The sequence below is a fragment of the Phacochoerus africanus genome, chromosome 9 (assembly GCF_016906955.1).
Source record: "Phacochoerus africanus isolate WHEZ1 chromosome 9, ROS_Pafr_v1, whole genome shotgun sequence".
Classification (NCBI taxonomy): Eukaryota; Metazoa; Chordata; class Mammalia; order Artiodactyla; family Suidae; genus Phacochoerus; species Phacochoerus africanus.
The window spans coordinates 77,080,722-77,098,840 of NC_062552.1; the positions used below are offsets into that span (position 1 = coordinate 77,080,722).

Below are 18,119 nucleotides of genomic sequence, written 5' to 3' on the forward strand. Positions count from 1 at the left end.
ACTCCTCTCTGCAGGTGGAAATGCACCCTCTTATGCCTGAGTCAAACACTTGAACCCTGGGCAGAAGCTGCCCTTCATCCTGTGTCCTCTAGGATTAGGCTGGCCCAGGCGTCCCTGATCTCCATTAGCATTCCCAGAGTACTTCCCCTCTTCCCCTGAAGCTGAGGCATGGGCAAGGGGTGGAGAGTGGCTGTGGAGGCCACCGGCCAGATTCCTGGACCCAGTGAGAAGGCTGGTCCTCTGGTACTGAGCATCTTTCGGACGCCCCCCTCCCCCACTTGCTGCCCCCCTCCCCCCCTGCCCACCACTGCTTCCCTTAGATTTCCTCGCTCCTCCCCTCATCCCTTGAAAGCAGAGCCTGGAGGGCTCCTGTGTCTGGCCAGATCCTGCCTGGAGCAATTGTCAGCCGGCAGTGCAGGGTCAGAGCTCAGGACTGGGCTGGCGGCAGGGAGGGGGGCCTGTCCCCTAGGAGGGAGGAAATGTGCTGTTCATCTTGGGACTGGGAGCTGTAGGAGTGTGATAGAGAAAGAAGGTTCAGGACCCTTCTTTCAGGTCCCATGTCCTAGGTCAACCATGCTTTTCTCCCTCACTTGGCCTGGTGAGGTAAGGGTGGGGTGGCGTCCCTCCTGGAGCTGTCAGCCTGCATCACTGCCAAGTCAGGGCTCACAAGGGGGTGGCAGGGGGACAGGAGGGTGACATGCTAACCCAGCAATTCCCATTCGCACACCACCTCCTTCTTTTCTTCATGCCCAGAGGGAGCTACTGGAAGGAAAGGAGGAGAAGTCTGGCAGCAGCCATGACAGGCCCAAAAGCCAGAGCGCAGGCGGGCTGCGGTGATGGCACCAGCCCTGTGAAGTGGGACCAGAAGGGACGGGGGGGCGGAGGGGGGAAGCAGCTTTCTGGGCTCAGCCCTCCAGGCCCTCGGCCTCCTCTGGGTTCCTTCTTCCCTGGCCACCAGGCAGGGGCACAGCCCAGCTGCTCTCCCCCCACATCACTCCCCAGGCACCAGGCAGGAAAAGGCCCTGGGAGAGAAGCTGTGTGCCAAAGAGCAGCTGTGGAGTGGCGGGCGGGGATCCCAGCCTCACCTCTGCACTGACTGTATGACCTTGGACAAGTCCGTTAACCCTGTGAACCTGTTTCCTCTTCTGTCAAGAGAGTGTCCCTTTTACCTCAAAGAGTTCTCGTGAAAACTGCATTCAGTAAAGGAGTCAGTGTCATAGTCATTAGGGTGGGCGGGCGGCAGAGGAGGGAAGCCCATCACCAGCCTCAGGTGTCTATACTGCTGGACCTCCCCTGCTCCTCCCAGCCTGGGCCCTCTGGGGTACTATCCGCACTTCAGTGCCCTCCTGCCATCCCCTCCTCGCCAAGGTGAGAAAGTGGCAAAGACTCTGAAGCTGAGCTGAGGACCAAACTGGGAGCAAGAAGAGAGACTGGGGATAGGGTGGGAAAAAGCAGAAAGGAGGGTGGCAGGAAAAGAGGGTCTGGCACCTAGCACAGCATCTGGCGAGCAGCCGGCATGCAGTAAGTTATTTGCTGAAAGAAGGACTCTGTGCCGAGATGGAGGTTGGATCAATCTATTGGACGCCAACCGGAACACATCGGACAGAGCCATCAATAGCTCCACGAGGAGAAAGGGATGGAGACTTGGAACAAATGAAGCCAGCAACACCAAAGAGCAGGAGCCAGATGCTGTAAGTCTGCTCCCCCTGTGGTCCCATCTCCCACCCACTCCCTGGGCTGGGTTCCCCAGGTCCTGCCGCTGCTCACAGCCTCTTCATTTCTGAAGGCATCCTCAAGTCTCCCGGGGCCGGTCCCACAGATGGTTCTCCGCCTGGGCCGGCTCTCTCGGAGGTGGCCTCCTCCTCCCCTTCCTTCTCTAGCCCAGAGAGCTTCTGCAGTTCAGAATACAGCACCCAGGCATCGTTGCGGGACACGTGCTCCCAACCACTTTCCCGCACGTGGAAGAGGTCTACGGAACCCCCCGAGTAGGCGTCGCGGTGGGTGGCGTGAGCCACAGCGCGGCGGGCCAGGGCGTAGGCTTCCTGGGTGCTCATGTCGTAGCGGTAGCCGCGATCCAGCACACCATAGGCGTAGGGAGATCCAGAGCCCACCGAGAAGATGTCCCCCTGCAGGAGGGTGCCGTCGCTGTAGACGTAGAAGAGGGCAGGCCCGGAGCGGTCCCAGCCGCACAGGGCGGTGGCCACGCATAGATCCAGTCCCCGGTAGCGCGACATCATGCCAGATAAGAGTTTGGCGGCGCCGGCCACACTGGGCAGCTGACCCTCCCTCAGCTCGCGTAGCCGCAGCTCCCTCCGCAGCACCCGGTACCAGGTGGTGCAGTCGGCTGAGGTGCCAGAGGTGGTGCCCAGGAGGTGCTGGTGCACAGGGATGACCTTGCGCGAGGCTGGACACGCCACGTAGTTGCCGCAGGAGGAGCGAGTGTCAGCCGCAGCAATGACTCCATCACGGAAGCGGAAGGCCAAGGTGGTGGTGCCATGGGCCAGCCTGGGGCCGTGGGTCTGTAGGAAGGTCTGAGGGTCCCAGCCCCGGGGCACAGCCCAAGCACCAGCCTGAGGCAGGTGAGGAGAGGCTCCCTGGGGGTCCAGGGCTTGCCACTGGCACACATCCTGCAGAGCCATCCCTGGGGCTGAGTGAGAGTGGGGAAGAGCAAGGCAGGGATTTGTGAGCCAGTCGGGTGGGGGAAGAGAGACAGTAAAGAGGAGCTGGGCTGCAGCCAGAACCAGCGTGGAAGGCGTGGGATCTGTGGCTTCACTTCTCCCTAACCCCAGATCAGGCTTTGGGACTGGCTGATGGAGCAGCACCCCCCACTGCCAGAAGACTGGTGAGGGATGACAGGAGGAAGCCAGTAGAGTCTCCAGCGTTGGAGGGACGCTGCCCATGACACACCTGAGCGTCCCCCAAGGAGTCTGCTGTCTGTCATCCTCCAAGCACCTGGAGTTGGGTGGGGCCTGGGTAACAGAAGGAAAGGGGGTGCCAGTGGAAGGAGCAGAGCTGGTTCCTCTTGTTTTTTCCCCTGGGGGCACTGGTCACCCAAAAATAAATAAGGCTTGGGAGTTCCTGCTGTGGCGCACTGGGTTAACGATCGGGCTTGTCTCTGTGGAGGTACGGGTTAAATCCCCTCCCAGCTTAGTGGGTTATGGATACAGCATTGCTAAGTGGCATAGGTTACAGCTCCAGCTTGGATTTGATCCCTGGCCCCGGAACTTCCATATGCTTCAGGGGTAGCAGGAAAAAAAAAAAAAAAAAAAAGGCCCTGTTCTTGCCCTGAAAGGGCTCCCAGTCTAGGGAAATGTAAGGGCAAGGCAGAGCAGTCAGTGCAATGGTGCCACAGAGTCCCTGGTGCTGATTCTCTCTCCAGGGGTACGAGGCCAGTGAGCTACGATGCTCAGCTCACACTTTCACTTCATGGTCAAGGTGGGGAAAGAGAAATGGACTGGGACAAGGACAAAAGAGAAAAGGACAAGTGAGTCATTGTACGGGGGTGCCAGATATCTTCAGAAAGGCAGGGTACTTCAGGGCCAGGTAAAGGGGAACTAGAATTTGGACACCCTCCACTTTGGGGGTGACCTTGAACTTTCATTTGCATACAAGGTGGCACTCCTGACAGTTCTCCCGCAGTCTAGCTTTTCTGTATTAAAGTTCTGAGGATGTAGCTGAGAGGATCTGGTGGCCTTCTCTTTCCTGGTCCCCTTTCTGCCCAACAGTTCCCAATTGCAAGAGGCTGCTTTATAGTTTTCAAGGCAAGGGAAACAACTGACTTTGATACCATGATGCTGAGTCTAAGCCTTAGACCAACCAGGGGTGGACCCTGACAGCTGGCCCTTCAGAAAGACAAAGCAGATTGAGGCAGAGTGACAAGCTACGACTAGTGCCAGCACCATATGGAGTATATTTACTAAATATGACAGCATAAAGGGGTTCTGTGGGAAGGGGTTTATTGAAAGAAACAGACCTACATGCAAAGGAAAGAGCCCGGATCCTCTAGACATCATAATGTTGGGGCTGTGGCATCACAGTTTCCTAGAGTCTCAGTAGTAAGGGCAAGGGTACGTCATGGGAAGACTGGAGAAACCAAGAGGTGACACTAAGGTCCAACCAATCCTTCTTCCTTCTTTTGTGTAGGACCACACGGGAATCTTACTCAACGACAAGAATGTCTCTTCTTCTTCTTCTTTTTTTTTTAAATTTATTTATTATTTATTTTTGTCTTTTTGCCTTTTCTAGGGCCACTCCCTTGGCATATGGAGGTTCCCAGGGGTCTAATTGGAGCTGTAGCCACTGGCCTACACCACAGCCACAGCAACACGGATCTGAGCCGCGTCTGCGACCCACACCACAGCTCACAGCAATGCTGGATCCTTAACGCACTGAGCAAGGCCAGGGATCGAACCCACAACCTCATGGTTCCTAGTCGGATTCTTTAACCACCTTGCCACGATGGGAACTCCATTCTTCTTTTTTTAAATTGAAATACAGATGATCTACAATATTGTGTTAGTTTCAGGTATACAAAAAACTGATTCAGTTGTACATATATATGTCTGCCTATCTATCTATTCTTTATTTTACTTTTTGTTTAGGGCCACACCTGAGACATATGAAAGTTCCCAGACTAGGGGTGGAATCGGAGCTACAGCTGCCACAGACACAGCAACACTGGATCTGAGCTGCGTCTTCAACCTACACCACAGCTCATGGCAAAGCCGGATCCTTAACCCACTGAGCAAGGCCAGGGATCGAACCCGCATCCTCCTGGATGCTAGTTGGGTTCATTATCACTGAGCCACAACGGGAACTCCCTATCTATCTCTTCTTTTTCAGGTTCTTTCCCTTATAGGTTTTTACAAATATTGAATATAGTTCCCTGTGCTATACAGTAGATCCTTGTTGATTATCTGTTTTATACATAGTAGTGTGTATATGTTAATCCCAAATTCCTAATTTGTCCTATCTGCTCCCTTCCATTTCCTATTTCTAACAACTCAGTCTTAGACTCTTTTTTTTTTTTTTTTAATTTTATGACTGCACCTGCAGCATATGGAAGTTTCTGGGCCAGGAACTGCATCCAAGCCACAGCTGCAATCCAAGCCACAGCTGCGGCAATGCCTGATTCGATAACCTACTGTGCCAGGCCAAGGATCAAACCCATGACCTAGCCACTGCAGTTGGATTCAACTCTTAGATTCTTTATATATGGCAGGACTGCCACCTCCCTAGGTCAGGTCATTATTAAGTCAAATCTGGATAGTTGAGTGACCTAGTAATTGGCCACCCTCCAGCCCTCCAGTCTCCCCCTCTAATCTTTTTCTTTTTTCTTCTTTAGAGCTGCACTTGTGGCATACAGAAGTTCCCAGGCTAGGGGATGAATCAGAGCTACAGCTGCTGACCACAGCCACAGCCACAGCACCTTGGGATCCGAGCTGCGTCTGCAACCTACACCACAGCTCACGGCAATGCTGGATCCTTAACCCACTGATCGGGGCCAGGGTTTGAAACCCAAATCCTCATGGATCCTAGTCAGGTTCATTAATTGCTGAGCCACAAAGGGAACTCTCTCTCTTTTTTTTTTTTTTTGGTGGGGGGGTGAGGAAGTTCCTGGGCTAGGGATCAAACCCAAGATAAGCGGTGACATCAGATCCTTAACCCACTAGGCCACCAGGGAACTCCCTATCCCTCTAATCTTATCCTCCACACTGCCATGGTTTCCTAAGTTGTCACTCAAATCCCATGTCTCCTCTACTAAGAAATCTTGAAGGGCTACAAGATCAAATCCAATTGATCTTCTCCAGGCTGGCATCTAAGGCCCACCATGGTCCAGTCCTGATCCATCCACCACAACCTCTTTTTACACTATTCCTAACACATCACCTACTTCCTCTTATCTTTTTGAATCCTATCCTTCCAAGCCTGGCTTAAGTACCACCTATTCTGAAAATCCTACCCAGTATGGACTGAGAGAGGAGAGGTTGTAGGTTTGAGGGGCGGTGGGATCCAAGTGGTATTTAAGCAAATGAACCCCCACCTCCTTGACAAAGCATTCCTGGAGGCCCAACCTCACCCCAAGCTCTACTAACCTCCTCTCCCACTTCTGAACTACAGCACTTATCATTGTTTTGTTCCCCCAACCCCTGCTTTATTGAGATATAACTGATGTATAATATTATATAAGCTTATTAAGGTATACAATGTGATGATCTGATACCTCTGTATGTGTGTCTGTGTGTGTATTGCAAAATGTTTATGCAATAAGGTTAGTTAACAAATCCTTCACCTCACAAAATTACTATTTTTATTGCTGTTATGGTAAGAACAGTTAAGAGCTACTCTCCTAGCAACTTTCAAGTGTATCAAATAGTATTGTTAATTATAGTTGTCATAGTGTACATTAGATTCCCACAACTTATTCCTCTTACAACTGGAAGTTTGTTCACTTTTCTTTCTTTCTTTCTTTCTTTTTTTTTTTTTTTTGGTCTTTTTAGGGCCGTACCTTCCGCATATGGAGGTTCCCAGGCGGGGGGTTGAATCGGAGCTGTAGCCACCAGCCTATGCCACAGCCACAGCCATGCCAGATCCAAGCCTCGTCTGTGACCTACACCACAGCTCACGGCACCACCAGATCCTTAACCCACTGAGTGAGTACAGGGATCGAACCTGTGTCCTCATGGATGCTAGTCAGATTCTTTTGTGTGTGTGTGTGTGTGTGTGTGTGTGTGTGTGTGTGTGTGTGTGTTTGCCTTTCCTAGGGCCGCTCCTGCAGCATACAGAGGTTCCCAGGCAAGGGGTATAACCGAAGCTGTAGCTGCCGGCCTACACCAGAGCCACAGCAACTCGGGATCTGAGCCACGTCTGTGACCTACACTACAGCTCACGGCAACGCCAGATCCTTAACCCACTGAGAAAGGCCAGGGATCGAACCTGCAACCTCATGATTCCTAGTTGGATTCGTCAACCACTGCGCCACAATGGGAAAACCCCCAGATTCTTTTTTGCTGAACCACGATGGGAACTCTGGAAGTTTGTACACTTTTGACCAATATCTCCCACCTGCCCCTGGTAACCACCAATGTTCTCTCTGTTTCTGAGAGTTCGGCTTTGTTAAAGTCTACCTATATGTAAGATTATATGGTATTTGTCTTTCTATGTCTGACTTCTTTCACTTAGCATACTTCCCTTACGTTTTATCCACATTGTTACAAATGGCAGAATTGCCTTCTTTTTATGGTTGAATAATATTCCATGACATATATAACACTTTCTTTATCCGTTCATCCGTTGATGATGGATGTTGTTTCCATGTTGTGGCCGTTGTGAATAATGCTGCAGTGGACATGAGGGTGCAGCTATCTCTATGAGATAATGATTTCATTTCCTTTAGATTAAATACCCAAATATCAGATTACTAGATCAATCTTCTATTTTTATTATTATTACTTTTGTCTTTTCTAGGGCCACACCCATGGCATATGGAGGGTCCCAGGCTAGGGGTCGAATTGGAGCTGTAGCCACTGGCCTACGCCAGGGCCACAGCAACTCAGGATCCAAGCTGCATCTGCAACCTACACCACAGCTCTTGGCAACGCTGGATCCTTAACCCACTGAGCAAGGCGAGGGATTGAACCCGCAACCTCATGGTTCCTAGTTGGATTTGTTAACCACTGAGCCATGATGGGAACTCCTATTGTTAATTTTTTGAGGAACCTCCATATTATTCTCCATAGTGGGCTGCACCAATTTCTATTCCCACCAACAACAGCACTTATCATTTGTACCTCTCCTTGTTGAGGGCTCCCTGAGCAGGGACCTTAGAGCAGAGGACTAATGTAAAGTGAATTGGGAACAGATTATGGAAAGCCTTGAATGCCATGCTGAGTAGCTGAAACTTTACAGACCATTTTTAAACAGCCAAGTGATACGATCAAGATGGTGCTTTGGAAATCAATCTGGTGCTGTGCAGAATAAACTAGAGAGTACACCTTGGACCCAGAGAAAAGAGTTAGGAGAATATTTCAGGAGTAATTCAGGGGTGAAGAGATAAAAAGCTAAAGGTGGTATCAGTTGCAATGAAAACGAATGTGAGAAGCATTGTAGAGGAAGATGCCACAGGTCTTGGCAACTTAGTGGATGTGGAGAAAGGAAGGGGAGTTGTTGAAGATGAGCTGGGGCTTCAGGCTTCTGTGATGGGAAGAAACACTGTTGTCATTCTTTCATGCATTCATTTAGCTAAAATGTCTTAAGCACTTGGCTCAGGGATGGATAGTAGAGAAATGCTTGTCTTTGTCTTTTTTTTTTTTTTGCCATTTCTTCGGCCGCTCCCGAGGCATATGGAGGTTCCAAGGCTAGGGGTTGAATTGGAGCTGTTACTGCCAGCCTACACCAGGGCCACAGCAATGCAGGATCCGAGCTGCGTCTTCGACCTACACCACAGCTCATGGCAACACCGGATCCTTAACCCACTGAGCAAGGCCTGGGATCAAACCCGCAACCTCATGGTTCCTAGTGGGATTCATTAACCACTGAGCCACGACGGGAACTCCGAGAAATGCTTGTCTTTAAAAGCTCACTATGGGAGTCCCGTCGTGATGCAGCGGAAACGAAACTGACTAAGAACCACAAGGTGTAGATCACAGACGCGGCTCAGATCTGGCATTGCTATGGATCTGGTGTTGCTGTGGCTGTGTTGTAGGCTGGAGGCTACAACTCCAATCAGACCCCTAGCCTGGGAACCTCCATATGCTGCAGATGCGGCCCTGAAAAGACAAAAACAAAAACAAAAACAAAAACAAAAAAACTCACAATGGAAGCTCCAGTGGGAGATAAATGTATTACCAGGTAAAATGCGAAAGTACCTTAAGAGAGATACAAATGCCATTAGTAGCAGAGTGAAAGAACCACTGAGAGAAGTCAGAAGGATTAGCTGCATTGCAGGAGTGACCACAAAAATAATATGTGCTCAATAAACAGAAGCACTCTGCATTTCCCACACCATCCAAGTGTGAGACTCACATAAAGATCGTCTGCTTCATTACATTCTGATGGTTGGGCTTGGAAAGGGTTGCCAAATTTCAGCATTAAAAATACAACACATACAGAGTCTGCTGGGAAGAGGAGGGGCTGAGTTGGGCAGCAAAGGGAAGTAGAATTTAGATACTGATGGATGTTGCTGCTGGAATCCAACAAGGAAGGCCAGACACTGACTTCATAGAACTATAAAGCAGGAGGAGACATTTCTTACATTTGCCCACTTCCTTGATTGTTATGGTTCCCCAAAGGGTTGAACAGTGAAGGTGGGCGGAGAGATGAAGAGACTATGAGATACAGCACACTCCTGAATAAGAGCTTGTCTTAGCAAGCTTAAGTCAGAAAACCTCTTGGTACATCCTTATGAAGCCTCAGCTCTCCCCCAGGCTCTGGGATGGTAAATTACTCTGACTCAGTTATTCGGGAGCTGAACTGAAAATCCAGTTTGTGGATTAACTGGGCCTTTGCTTTTCCTTCTTTATTATTCTGCGTTTTTGGCCATTCATTGCTTATTAGAATTTCCGCCAGAGGGAGAGAGTAAAGACAACATTGAATCTTTTTTTTTTTTTTTGGTCTTTGGTCTTTTTAGGGCAGCACCTATGGCATATGGAGGTTCCCAGGCTGGGGGTCGAATTGGAGCTGGAACTGCCGGCCACAGCCACAGCCACAGCCACAGCAATGAGGGATCTGACCTGATGTGTTTGCGACCTACACCACAGCTCACGGCAATGCCAGATCCTTAACCCACTGAGCCAGGCCAGGGATCGAACCGCGTCCTCATGTATACTAGTCAGGTTCGTTAACCACTGAGCCATGAGTGGAACTCCAACATTGGATCTTAAAAATTGATTACTGTTAGAGATGTGGCTAGTGTGGTGACTGATGCTATCCAACAAGAGTAAAAGCATTCTTTTTTTTTTTTTTTTTTGTCTTTTTGCCATTTCTTAGGCCGCTCCTGCGGCATATGGAGGTTCCCAGGCCAGGGGTCCAATCAGATGTAGCCGCCAGCCTACGGGATCCGAGCCTTGTCTGCAGCCTACACCACAGCTCACAGTAATGCTGGTTCCTTAACCTACTGAGCAAGGGCAGGGATCGAACCGGAAACCTCATGGTTCCTAGTCAGATTCGTTAACCACTGAGCCACGACGGGAACTCCTAAATGCATTCTTATTTGGGGGAAAATGGCCTCAGAATAGATCATTATTTCACCTGGTATCAGAGATTGCCCTTAAACAAAATGGCAACTTCAGTCGCGTTAATAGAGCGCTGAAGCACTAAAGATGTAAAGTGCAGCTTGGACACCAGGCGGGGCGGGGCTGATTTACAGCTACCGGTTTAGAACAGATTTTCAACCAGTCACGCCCTTCTCAAAGATGGCCGGTCCCCCTTCACTCCTTCAACTTGGACATTTTCCATTGCTCCCTATGGAATTTGAGGTTAATCTAACCTCATGCTGACTGCGTGGCCGAAATCAAGATGGAAGCCACATCCCTTTATCATTTAAGGGAAGTGAAGCTATTTATTTTTCCTTCCTCGGGGAAAATAATCACTTGCGTCTGGCTCTTGTTTTTGGAGGCGTGGTTGCCAGGAGTTAAAATGGCTCCTCCTTGGAATAGATTTACTAGCGAGTGAAGCCGGGAGGGCGTGGCGTTGCCCGGCCGCTCTTTACTAGGTGTTCTGGCGGGTAGTTCCGTTTCCCTTACTAGATATGGCGCTGGCCAGCGTGTTAGAGAGGCCGCTGGCCGTGAATCGGCGCGGGTTTTTCGGATTTGGGGGTCGTGCGGATCTGCTGGACCTGGGTCCGGGGAGCCCTGGCGATGGGCTGAGCCTGGTCGCGCCCAGCTGGGGTGTCCCAGAGGAGCCAAGAATCGAAATGCTTCACGGTACCACCACTCTGGCCTTCAAGGTGCGGACCCAGTCGCCGCGCCGCCCTGAGTCCCGCGTCCTTCCCGGCCTCCCAGCCGGAACGGAACCCGGGGTGGCTGCGGCCACGAAACCCGAGTGGAGGCTTGAGCTAATCGCCCCCGACCCCAGTGGTTTCGTTGTCTCATTGCTGAGGGAGGCCTGGGCTTTCGCTCTAGCCGGAGAAGGGGTTGGGAGGCGTGGGGCTGGGGGTAATGGGGCAAGGAGCCCGAGGCTGCTTGGGTTAATTCATGCTTAAGTGACTCCAGGTGGGTCCTATCCAGGGAAGCGGAGGCCGCAGCAGTGAACACTGGCAGAAGGAGGGCTGTTGTAACCACCAAAGGTTTTGGAAACTGAGTGGCGCTGATAGACCAGAGCAACTGAAACCGCTGTGGCTTGAGGGGGAAGGTTGGTGGGAGGGAGCACTGTACTAGGAGCCAGACATTTGGGATTGCTGGTCCAGCTCTGCAATAACAAGCTGTATGATCTTGGGTAAGTCGTTCCATCTCATTGAGCCCATTTCCTCAGCCATAAAGTGAAGGGTAACACTGAAGGTAATCCCACGTCAAGGGATTGATGTGAAGCTCTAGGGACATTAATATGTGGGAAAGTATGTCGTGAAGTATAAAATGGCAGAGACAGAGATGTTCCGGGCTTGCATTGATGCGTAAAGAAATGTCAAGATTGGAGTTCCCGTCGTGGCTCAGTGGTTAACGAATCCCACTAGGAACCATGAGGTTGTGGGTTTGATCCCTGGCCTTGCTCAGTGGGTTAGGGATCCGGCATTGCCGTGAGCTGTGGTGTAGATTGCCGACATGGCTCGGATCCCCGAGTTGCTGTGGCTCTGGCGTAGGCTGGTGGCTACAGCTCCGATTGGACCCCTGGCCTGGGAACCTCCATATGCCGCAGGAGCGGCCCAAGAAATGGCAAAAAGACAAAAAAAAAAAAAGAAATGTCAAGATGATATTTTTTTTCTGATGTGGCCTAGTCTGTTTTGTGTTTCCTCTGATCTTAACAGTTTCTCCATGGAGTCATTGTTGCAGCAGACTCCCGGGCCACAGCAGGTGCCTACATTGCCTCCCAGACAGTAAAGAAAGTGATAGAGATCAACCCGTACCTGCTGGGCACCATGGCTGGGGGTGCAGCGGATTGCAGCTTCTGGGAGCGGCTCTTGGCTCGGCAGTGTCGAATCTATGAGCTTCGAAACAAGGAACGAATTTCGGTAGCAGCTGCCTCCAAGCTGCTTGCCAACATGGTGTATCAGTACAAAGGCATGGGGCTGTCCATGGGCACCATGATCTGTGGCTGGGATAAGAGAGGCCCTGGTGAGTTAACCTACAATCACGTGATTCTTGGGCTGACACTACAGAGAGAATGGTGTTGGATGAACAGGTGAATGAAAGAGCTTATGTGAGTGCTGAGGATGTGTTGATTAGTTTTCAGTTCTTCCTTTGTTTGAGGAAGGACTAGTGTAGGAAAGGGCACAGAGGTAGATCAGCTGTGTCATTGGCCACCCTTGTGACCTTAGGTAGGTTGCTTATTTTCTCAGCCTGTTTCATCATCTGTTACATAGATTCCATGAGGTAATACATGTCAAGTATATAGTGTCTGGCACATAAGACCTGCAAAGGATTGCATTGAGATTTTTTTGTTTGTTTGTTTGTTTTAGGGCTGCATTCACGGCTTATGGAAGTTCTCAGGCTAGGGGTCGAATTGGAGCTGCAGCTGCCGGCTTATGCCACAACCACAACAGTGCCAGATCTGAGCCATGTCTGCAACCTACGCAGCTTTGACAATGCAGATCCTTAATCCACTGAGTGAAGCCAGGGATCGAACCTGCATCCTCATGGATACAAGTCGGATTCTTAAACCATTGAGCCACAATGGGAACTCCTGTATTGAGAATTCAATTGGGTGATAGACATGAAAACTCTATAGTCAGTGCAATCTGATAGAATTATAATGTGAGCCAAACATGTCATTTTAAATTGTCTAATGGAATATTTAAAAAATGGAAAGAGGAGTTCCCAGGTGGCTTAACAGATTAAGGATCAGGCATTGTCACTGCTGTGGCGTACATTTGAACCCAGGAATTTCTGCATGCCACAGGCATGGTCCGAAAAAAAAAACTAAAAAGAAATGGATGTCACAACATTGTAAATCAACTACACTTTAATTTTTTTAAAAAAAGGGGAGTTCCTATTATGGCTCAGTGGGTTAGTATCCATGAGGATGTGGGTTCGATCCCTCTCCTTGCTCAATGGATTAAGGATCTGGTGTTGCCATGAGCTGTGGTGTAGCTTGGCAGCTGCACTCCAGTTGAAATCCTAGCCTTGGAACTTCCATATGCCATGGAATTAAATTAAAAAATAAAAAGCCTTGCCAGGAAATTGTCTTGTATACGATGTCAGTTCCTCTTCTGCTAGTTAGGTAGGTGTTTTTTTTGTTTTGTTTTTGTTTTTGTTGTTGTTGTTTTTGTCTTTTTAGGGCCACACCTGAGGCATATGGAGGTTCTCAGGCTAGGAATACTAGTTGGGTTCGTTTTCACTGCGTTAAACTGGGAATCCTGGTAGTTTGTTTGTTTTTTAATTGAAATATGGTTGATTTACCATATTTCAATGGTATGTTTCTGGAATATAGCAAAGTGTTATGTTTTTGGTATATAGCAAAGTGATTTAGTTTTATATCTAATATCTATATAACTATATTTTATGTATATTCTTTTTCATTGAAGTTTCTTATGGGGTATAAGTTTAAACTATGAATATAGTTTCCTGTGCTATACAGTAGGACCTTGTGTGCCTATTTTTTCTTTTTTTGCCTATTTTATATGTAGCAGTTTGTATCTGCTAATCCCAAACTCCTGCTTTATCCCTCCCCCACCCCCTTTCCTCTTTGGTAACCATAAGTTTATTTTCTGTGTCTGTGGGTCTGTTTCTGTTTTGTAAGTTAGTTCATTTGTGCCATATTTTAGATTCCACATATAAGTGATACCATATTTGTCTTTCTCTTTCTCACTTAATTCAATTAGTGTGATAATTTCTAGTTCCATCCATGTTGCTGCAATGGCATAATTTTGTTCTTTTTTAATGGCTTAGTATTCCATTGTGTGTAATCTATATGCCGTATTTTCTTTATCCATTCATCTATTGATGGACACTTAGGTTGCTTCCACATCTTGCTCTTGAGCCAGTTTTGAATGTCCCCTTAGTCAAGCTGGAATATAGCTAGTCATTTTCTGTGTAACTTTCTCCCTTGGAGAGTTCCCGTCATGGCTCAGTGGTTAATGAACCTGACTAGTATCATGAGGACTCAGGTTTGATCCCTGGCCTCACTCAGTGGGTTAAGGATCCAGCATTCCTGTGAGCTGTGGCGTAGGCTGGCAGCTACAGCTCCTATTTGGCCCCTAGCCTGGGAACCTCCATATGCTGCAAGAAAAATTTTCTCCTTTGATACTTGAAAATAGTTAATCTTTCCCTCAGCATCTTAGGTGGTCTAGAGAAGCATTTTGGAAATGTTGCTTTGAACTTTTAGCTATTGGATTGACCCCAGGTGGTGGAAGCAGTGTAAGAGAATACGGAAACCAGCTAGCAAGGAAAACCCAGGAAGCTAGAGCGTAAGGTAATCATACCATCCTCCAGAAGCTTTCCTGAAAAGCCATCCCACTCAGGATGAGTCAGCCCCTGGCCTCAAGAAACAGACTCAGAAAAGATCACAGATTATTTAATGCAAGGCTCATGAGATGAGTACCACTTTAAAAAGAACCAGGAGTTCCTATTGTGGCTCAGTGGGTTAAGGACCCAGCGTCTCTGAGGATGCAGGTTCCATCCCTGGCCTTGCTTGGTGGATTAAGGATCCAGTGTTGCTATAAGCTGCACCTCTGATTTGACCCCTAGCCTGGGAACTTCTGTGTGCCACAGGTGTGGCTGTAAAATAAAGAAAAGAACCAGGAGTTCCCACTCTGATGCAGTGGGTTAAGGATTTGGTGTTGCTGAAGCTGTGGCCTAAGTTGTATCACTGTGGTTCCATTATAAACTTCCATATGCTGTGGATGTGGCCAAATAAATTTTTTTTAAAAAAGGAATTTCGAGGAGCTGGGGGCAGGGAGGTTGCTTCTGGTGGTAGGAATTGGGGAAGATTTCATAGGATAGATGGCAGTTGTCCTGGATGTGAAAATGAGAGAAAGGAAACATGAACAAAAGAAGAAAGGGCAGAAGCATGAGGTTTTGGGGGAAGTAACTGGAAGTCCAGTTGAATTGGAACTAAAGGTGTGTGATGCAGAGTAGTGAGCCAGAAAAGAAAGTTGGAACCCGATGGTGAGCCAGCTAGCAAAGGTCGTGGCCTGGGGGCTGAGGAGGGCCTTCACTGGGGTAGATGCAAGAACCATCAGAACCTGAAAACCGATAAGGGGCAGTGCTTTTCAACCTGGCTTACATCATAATCACCTGCAGAACTTAAAAAACAAGCCCATGCTTGTCCCTCACCCAGACCAATTGAAAAAGAATACCTGGTGTATTTTTTTTTTTTTAATTTGAAATTTTTGTTTAGGGCCACACCTGCAGCATATGGAGGCTCCCAGGCTAGGGATCGAATTGGAGCTACAGCTGCCGGCCTAGGCCACAGCCACAGCAACACCAGATCCAAGCCACGTCTGCAACCTACACCACAGCTCAGAGCAACACCGATCCTTAACCCACTAAAAGCAGGACCAGGGATCGAACCTGCACCCTCAGGGATTCTAGTCGGGTTCGTTTCTGCTGAACCACAACAGGAACTCTCCTAGGCATCTTTTTTAAAAGCTTCTGGGATGATTCTGATGCATAGTGAGTGTTGAGAGCCCCTGAACTAGGAAAAAGATTAGTGATGTGTTGGCAGAATTTGAAGTGGATTGGGGAGGACCAGAGAGATGAGTTTAGTAGGTAATGGAGAACCACTGGAAGTATTTGAAGACAGGAAGTTTAAAGATGAATTTGGTGACAAAGGTATCTAGTTGGTGAGGTCCAGCAGGCAGTTGGAATTGATAAAAATTTTATTAAAATCGTCATCTCAATTTTTATCTATACCAGAGCTTGGCTAACTTTTTCATAAAGGGCCAAAGAATAAGTATTTTAGGCTTGCAGCCTATATGATTTTGTCTCACCTACATATGGCTGTGTTCCAGTAAAACTTTACAAAACTGGGCAGTTGGCCTGGCCAACCCTTGGTCTATACCAGTATTCTCCAATAGACATATGATGTGAGCCATACATATAATTTAAAATGTTACAGTAGCTACATTTTTAAACTTAAAAGAGAAAAAGTAATTATCATAGTTTTCTTTAACCCAGTACATCCAAAATATTATTATTGCCGCATGTGATACTAGCTTCATTTCAAATGCTCAGTAGTCACATGGGCAGTGTGATTTAGGACTCCAGCCTCTATTCTCCTACCTGTGATGTATGCTTTGTCCCCCACATAGTCTAAACTCTGAGGGTTAGGATTGTCTTATTAAACATTATCTCCCACAGTACCTGAAGTCACTGGAATTATACTTGCCTTTTGGTTGTGCAAAGAAGATAGACAAAGCAGTTATTATAATATGAGGTGAGATAGGGTGGTATGTATAGAATCCTGAAGTCGTAATATTAATTTGTTTTCTTCACCTTTTAAAAGGTTTATTTATTTATTGGCTGCACCCATAGCATGTGGAAGTTCGAAGGGCTGGGGAACCCACACCTCAGTTGCAACCTATGCTATAGCTGTAGCAATGCCAGATCCTTAACCTGCTGTACTATAAGAGAACGTCCACCTTATTTTTTTTTAAGTAATTATTTTGTAGAAGTTCAGTTTTCTTTTCTGCAGCATATGGAGGTTCCCAGACTAGGGGTCAAATCAGAGCTACTCTGCCCGCCTACACCACAGCCATAGCAACTTGGGATCTGAGCCATGTCTTCGACCTACACTAGAGCTCATGGCAACACCAGATCCTTAACTCACTGAGCAAGGCCAGGGATCGAACCTGCATCCTCATGGATAGTAGTCAGATTCGTTTCCACTGCACCACAATGGGAACTCGCAGAAGTGCAGTTTTCTTATATTTCTGTTGGTCTCCCCTGGGTTTCAAGAGGAATGGAGGACTCTTGCCTTGGAGGGTGACTTAGATGTCAAAAGGGGTGGTCACCTTTTCCCCACTAACCCCCATCTCTCTTTTCAGGCCTCTACTACGTGGACAGTGAAGGAAACCGGATCTCAGGGGCCACCTTCTCTGTAGGTTCTGGCTCTGTGTATGCCTATGGTGTCATGGATCGGGGTTACTCCTATGACCTGGAGGTGGAACAGGCTTATGATCTGGCCCGTCGAGCCATCTACCAAGCCACCTACAGAGATGCCTACTCAGGAGGCTCTGTCAACCTCTACCATGTCCGGGAGGATGGCTGGATCCGTGTCTCCAGTGACAATGTAGCTGATCTACACGACAAGTATAGTGAACCTACCCCCTGAAAGAGGGAGGATGTGGCTGCTTGCATTTCTTGGGGTGACTGTTGGTAATTTGGCAATACAGCTCGCCATACTCTAATGGCAGGGTCCCCGATTGTATCCATCGTTTTTTTTTTTAAGCTCTGGTGCATTGACCTCCATGTGTTACCAGTTGTTAATGAGCTGCTGCAGAGGTAATTATTTGTTTTACTTTCTTGGATGTTAACATTACACTACTCAGCCTCAGCCTGTGTTGTGTCTTTTGTCCACCCTGTCCCTCCTCCAAGCACTTTACAGTCAAATAAGCCAGGACAGTGGGAGGGAAGTGACTGTAATTACAGGAAACGGTGGTGTGAAGACATTGTCTAGTGAATACATTAACGTCCCCACTCATGAAGCTAATAACAAAGGAGAAGGAGAGAGAGGTGGGGAGGAGGGAGAGCTTCCCGATTCCGTTTGCAAAGAGATGAAAAGTTGATGAGGTGGAAAGATGCACAGGGCTGTACCAGGCAGAGCTGCACAGGGAAAAGCTCATCCCCTGTGGTGGGGGAGGGGAGGCTGATGCTACATGCAGAGCCCAAAGGTGAAGACCCAAAGGGTAAACCGGTGGGAAAGGGAAGGCTTTGACCCTGGGAAAAGGGAGGACCCAGAGGTGTGTGTAAAAGCAGCAGTGACCATCTGCCTGTGACCCCTGTCTTTCTGGCCCTCCAGTATGTGTC

At 48.5% G+C, this 18,119-nt stretch overlaps 2 protein-coding genes across 2 annotated transcripts; one reads left to right on the plus strand and one right to left on the minus strand.

The window, feature by feature from the left end:
• Positions 1-1,558: 1,558 nt before the first annotated feature.
• Positions 1,559-2,733, minus strand: PSMB11 (proteasome subunit beta 11). The gene has a single exon (XM_047797797.1). It carries the CDS (start codon positions 2,637-2,639, stop codon positions 1,764-1,766), a length of 876 nt encoding a protein of 291 aa, XP_047653753.1. The 5' UTR covers positions 2,640-2,733; the 3' UTR covers positions 1,559-1,763.
• A 7,660-nt stretch (positions 2,734-10,393) lies between these two features.
• On the plus strand, positions 10,394-17,646 carry PSMB5 (proteasome 20S subunit beta 5). Its single transcript, XM_047796350.1, has 3 exons — positions 10,394-10,945; positions 11,960-12,266; positions 17,138-17,646. Exons 1-3 carry the CDS (start codon positions 10,748-10,750, stop codon positions 17,422-17,424), a joined length of 792 nt encoding a protein of 263 aa, XP_047652306.1. The 5' UTR covers positions 10,394-10,747; the 3' UTR covers positions 17,425-17,646.
• The last annotated feature ends 473 nt before the right edge of the window (positions 17,647-18,119 follow it).

Bases quoted from the DNA above. Each gene is read 5' to 3' on its own strand.
- PSMB11 (XM_047797797.1), bottom strand. From the start codon at position 2,639: ATGGCTCTGCAGGATGTGTGCCAGTGGCAAGCCCTGGACCCCCAGGGA.
- PSMB5 (XM_047796350.1), top strand. From the start codon at position 10,748: ATGGCGCTGGCCAGCGTGTTAGAGAGGCCGCTGGCCGTGAATCGGCGC. The intron at 10,946-11,959 runs GTGCGGACCCAG...TGATCTTAACAG, and splicing joins CCACCACTCTGGCCTTCAAG to TTTCTCCATGGAGTCATTGT. The intron at 12,267-17,137 runs GTGAGTTAACCT...CTCTCTTTTCAG, and splicing joins CTGGGATAAGAGAGGCCCTG to GCCTCTACTACGTGGACAGT.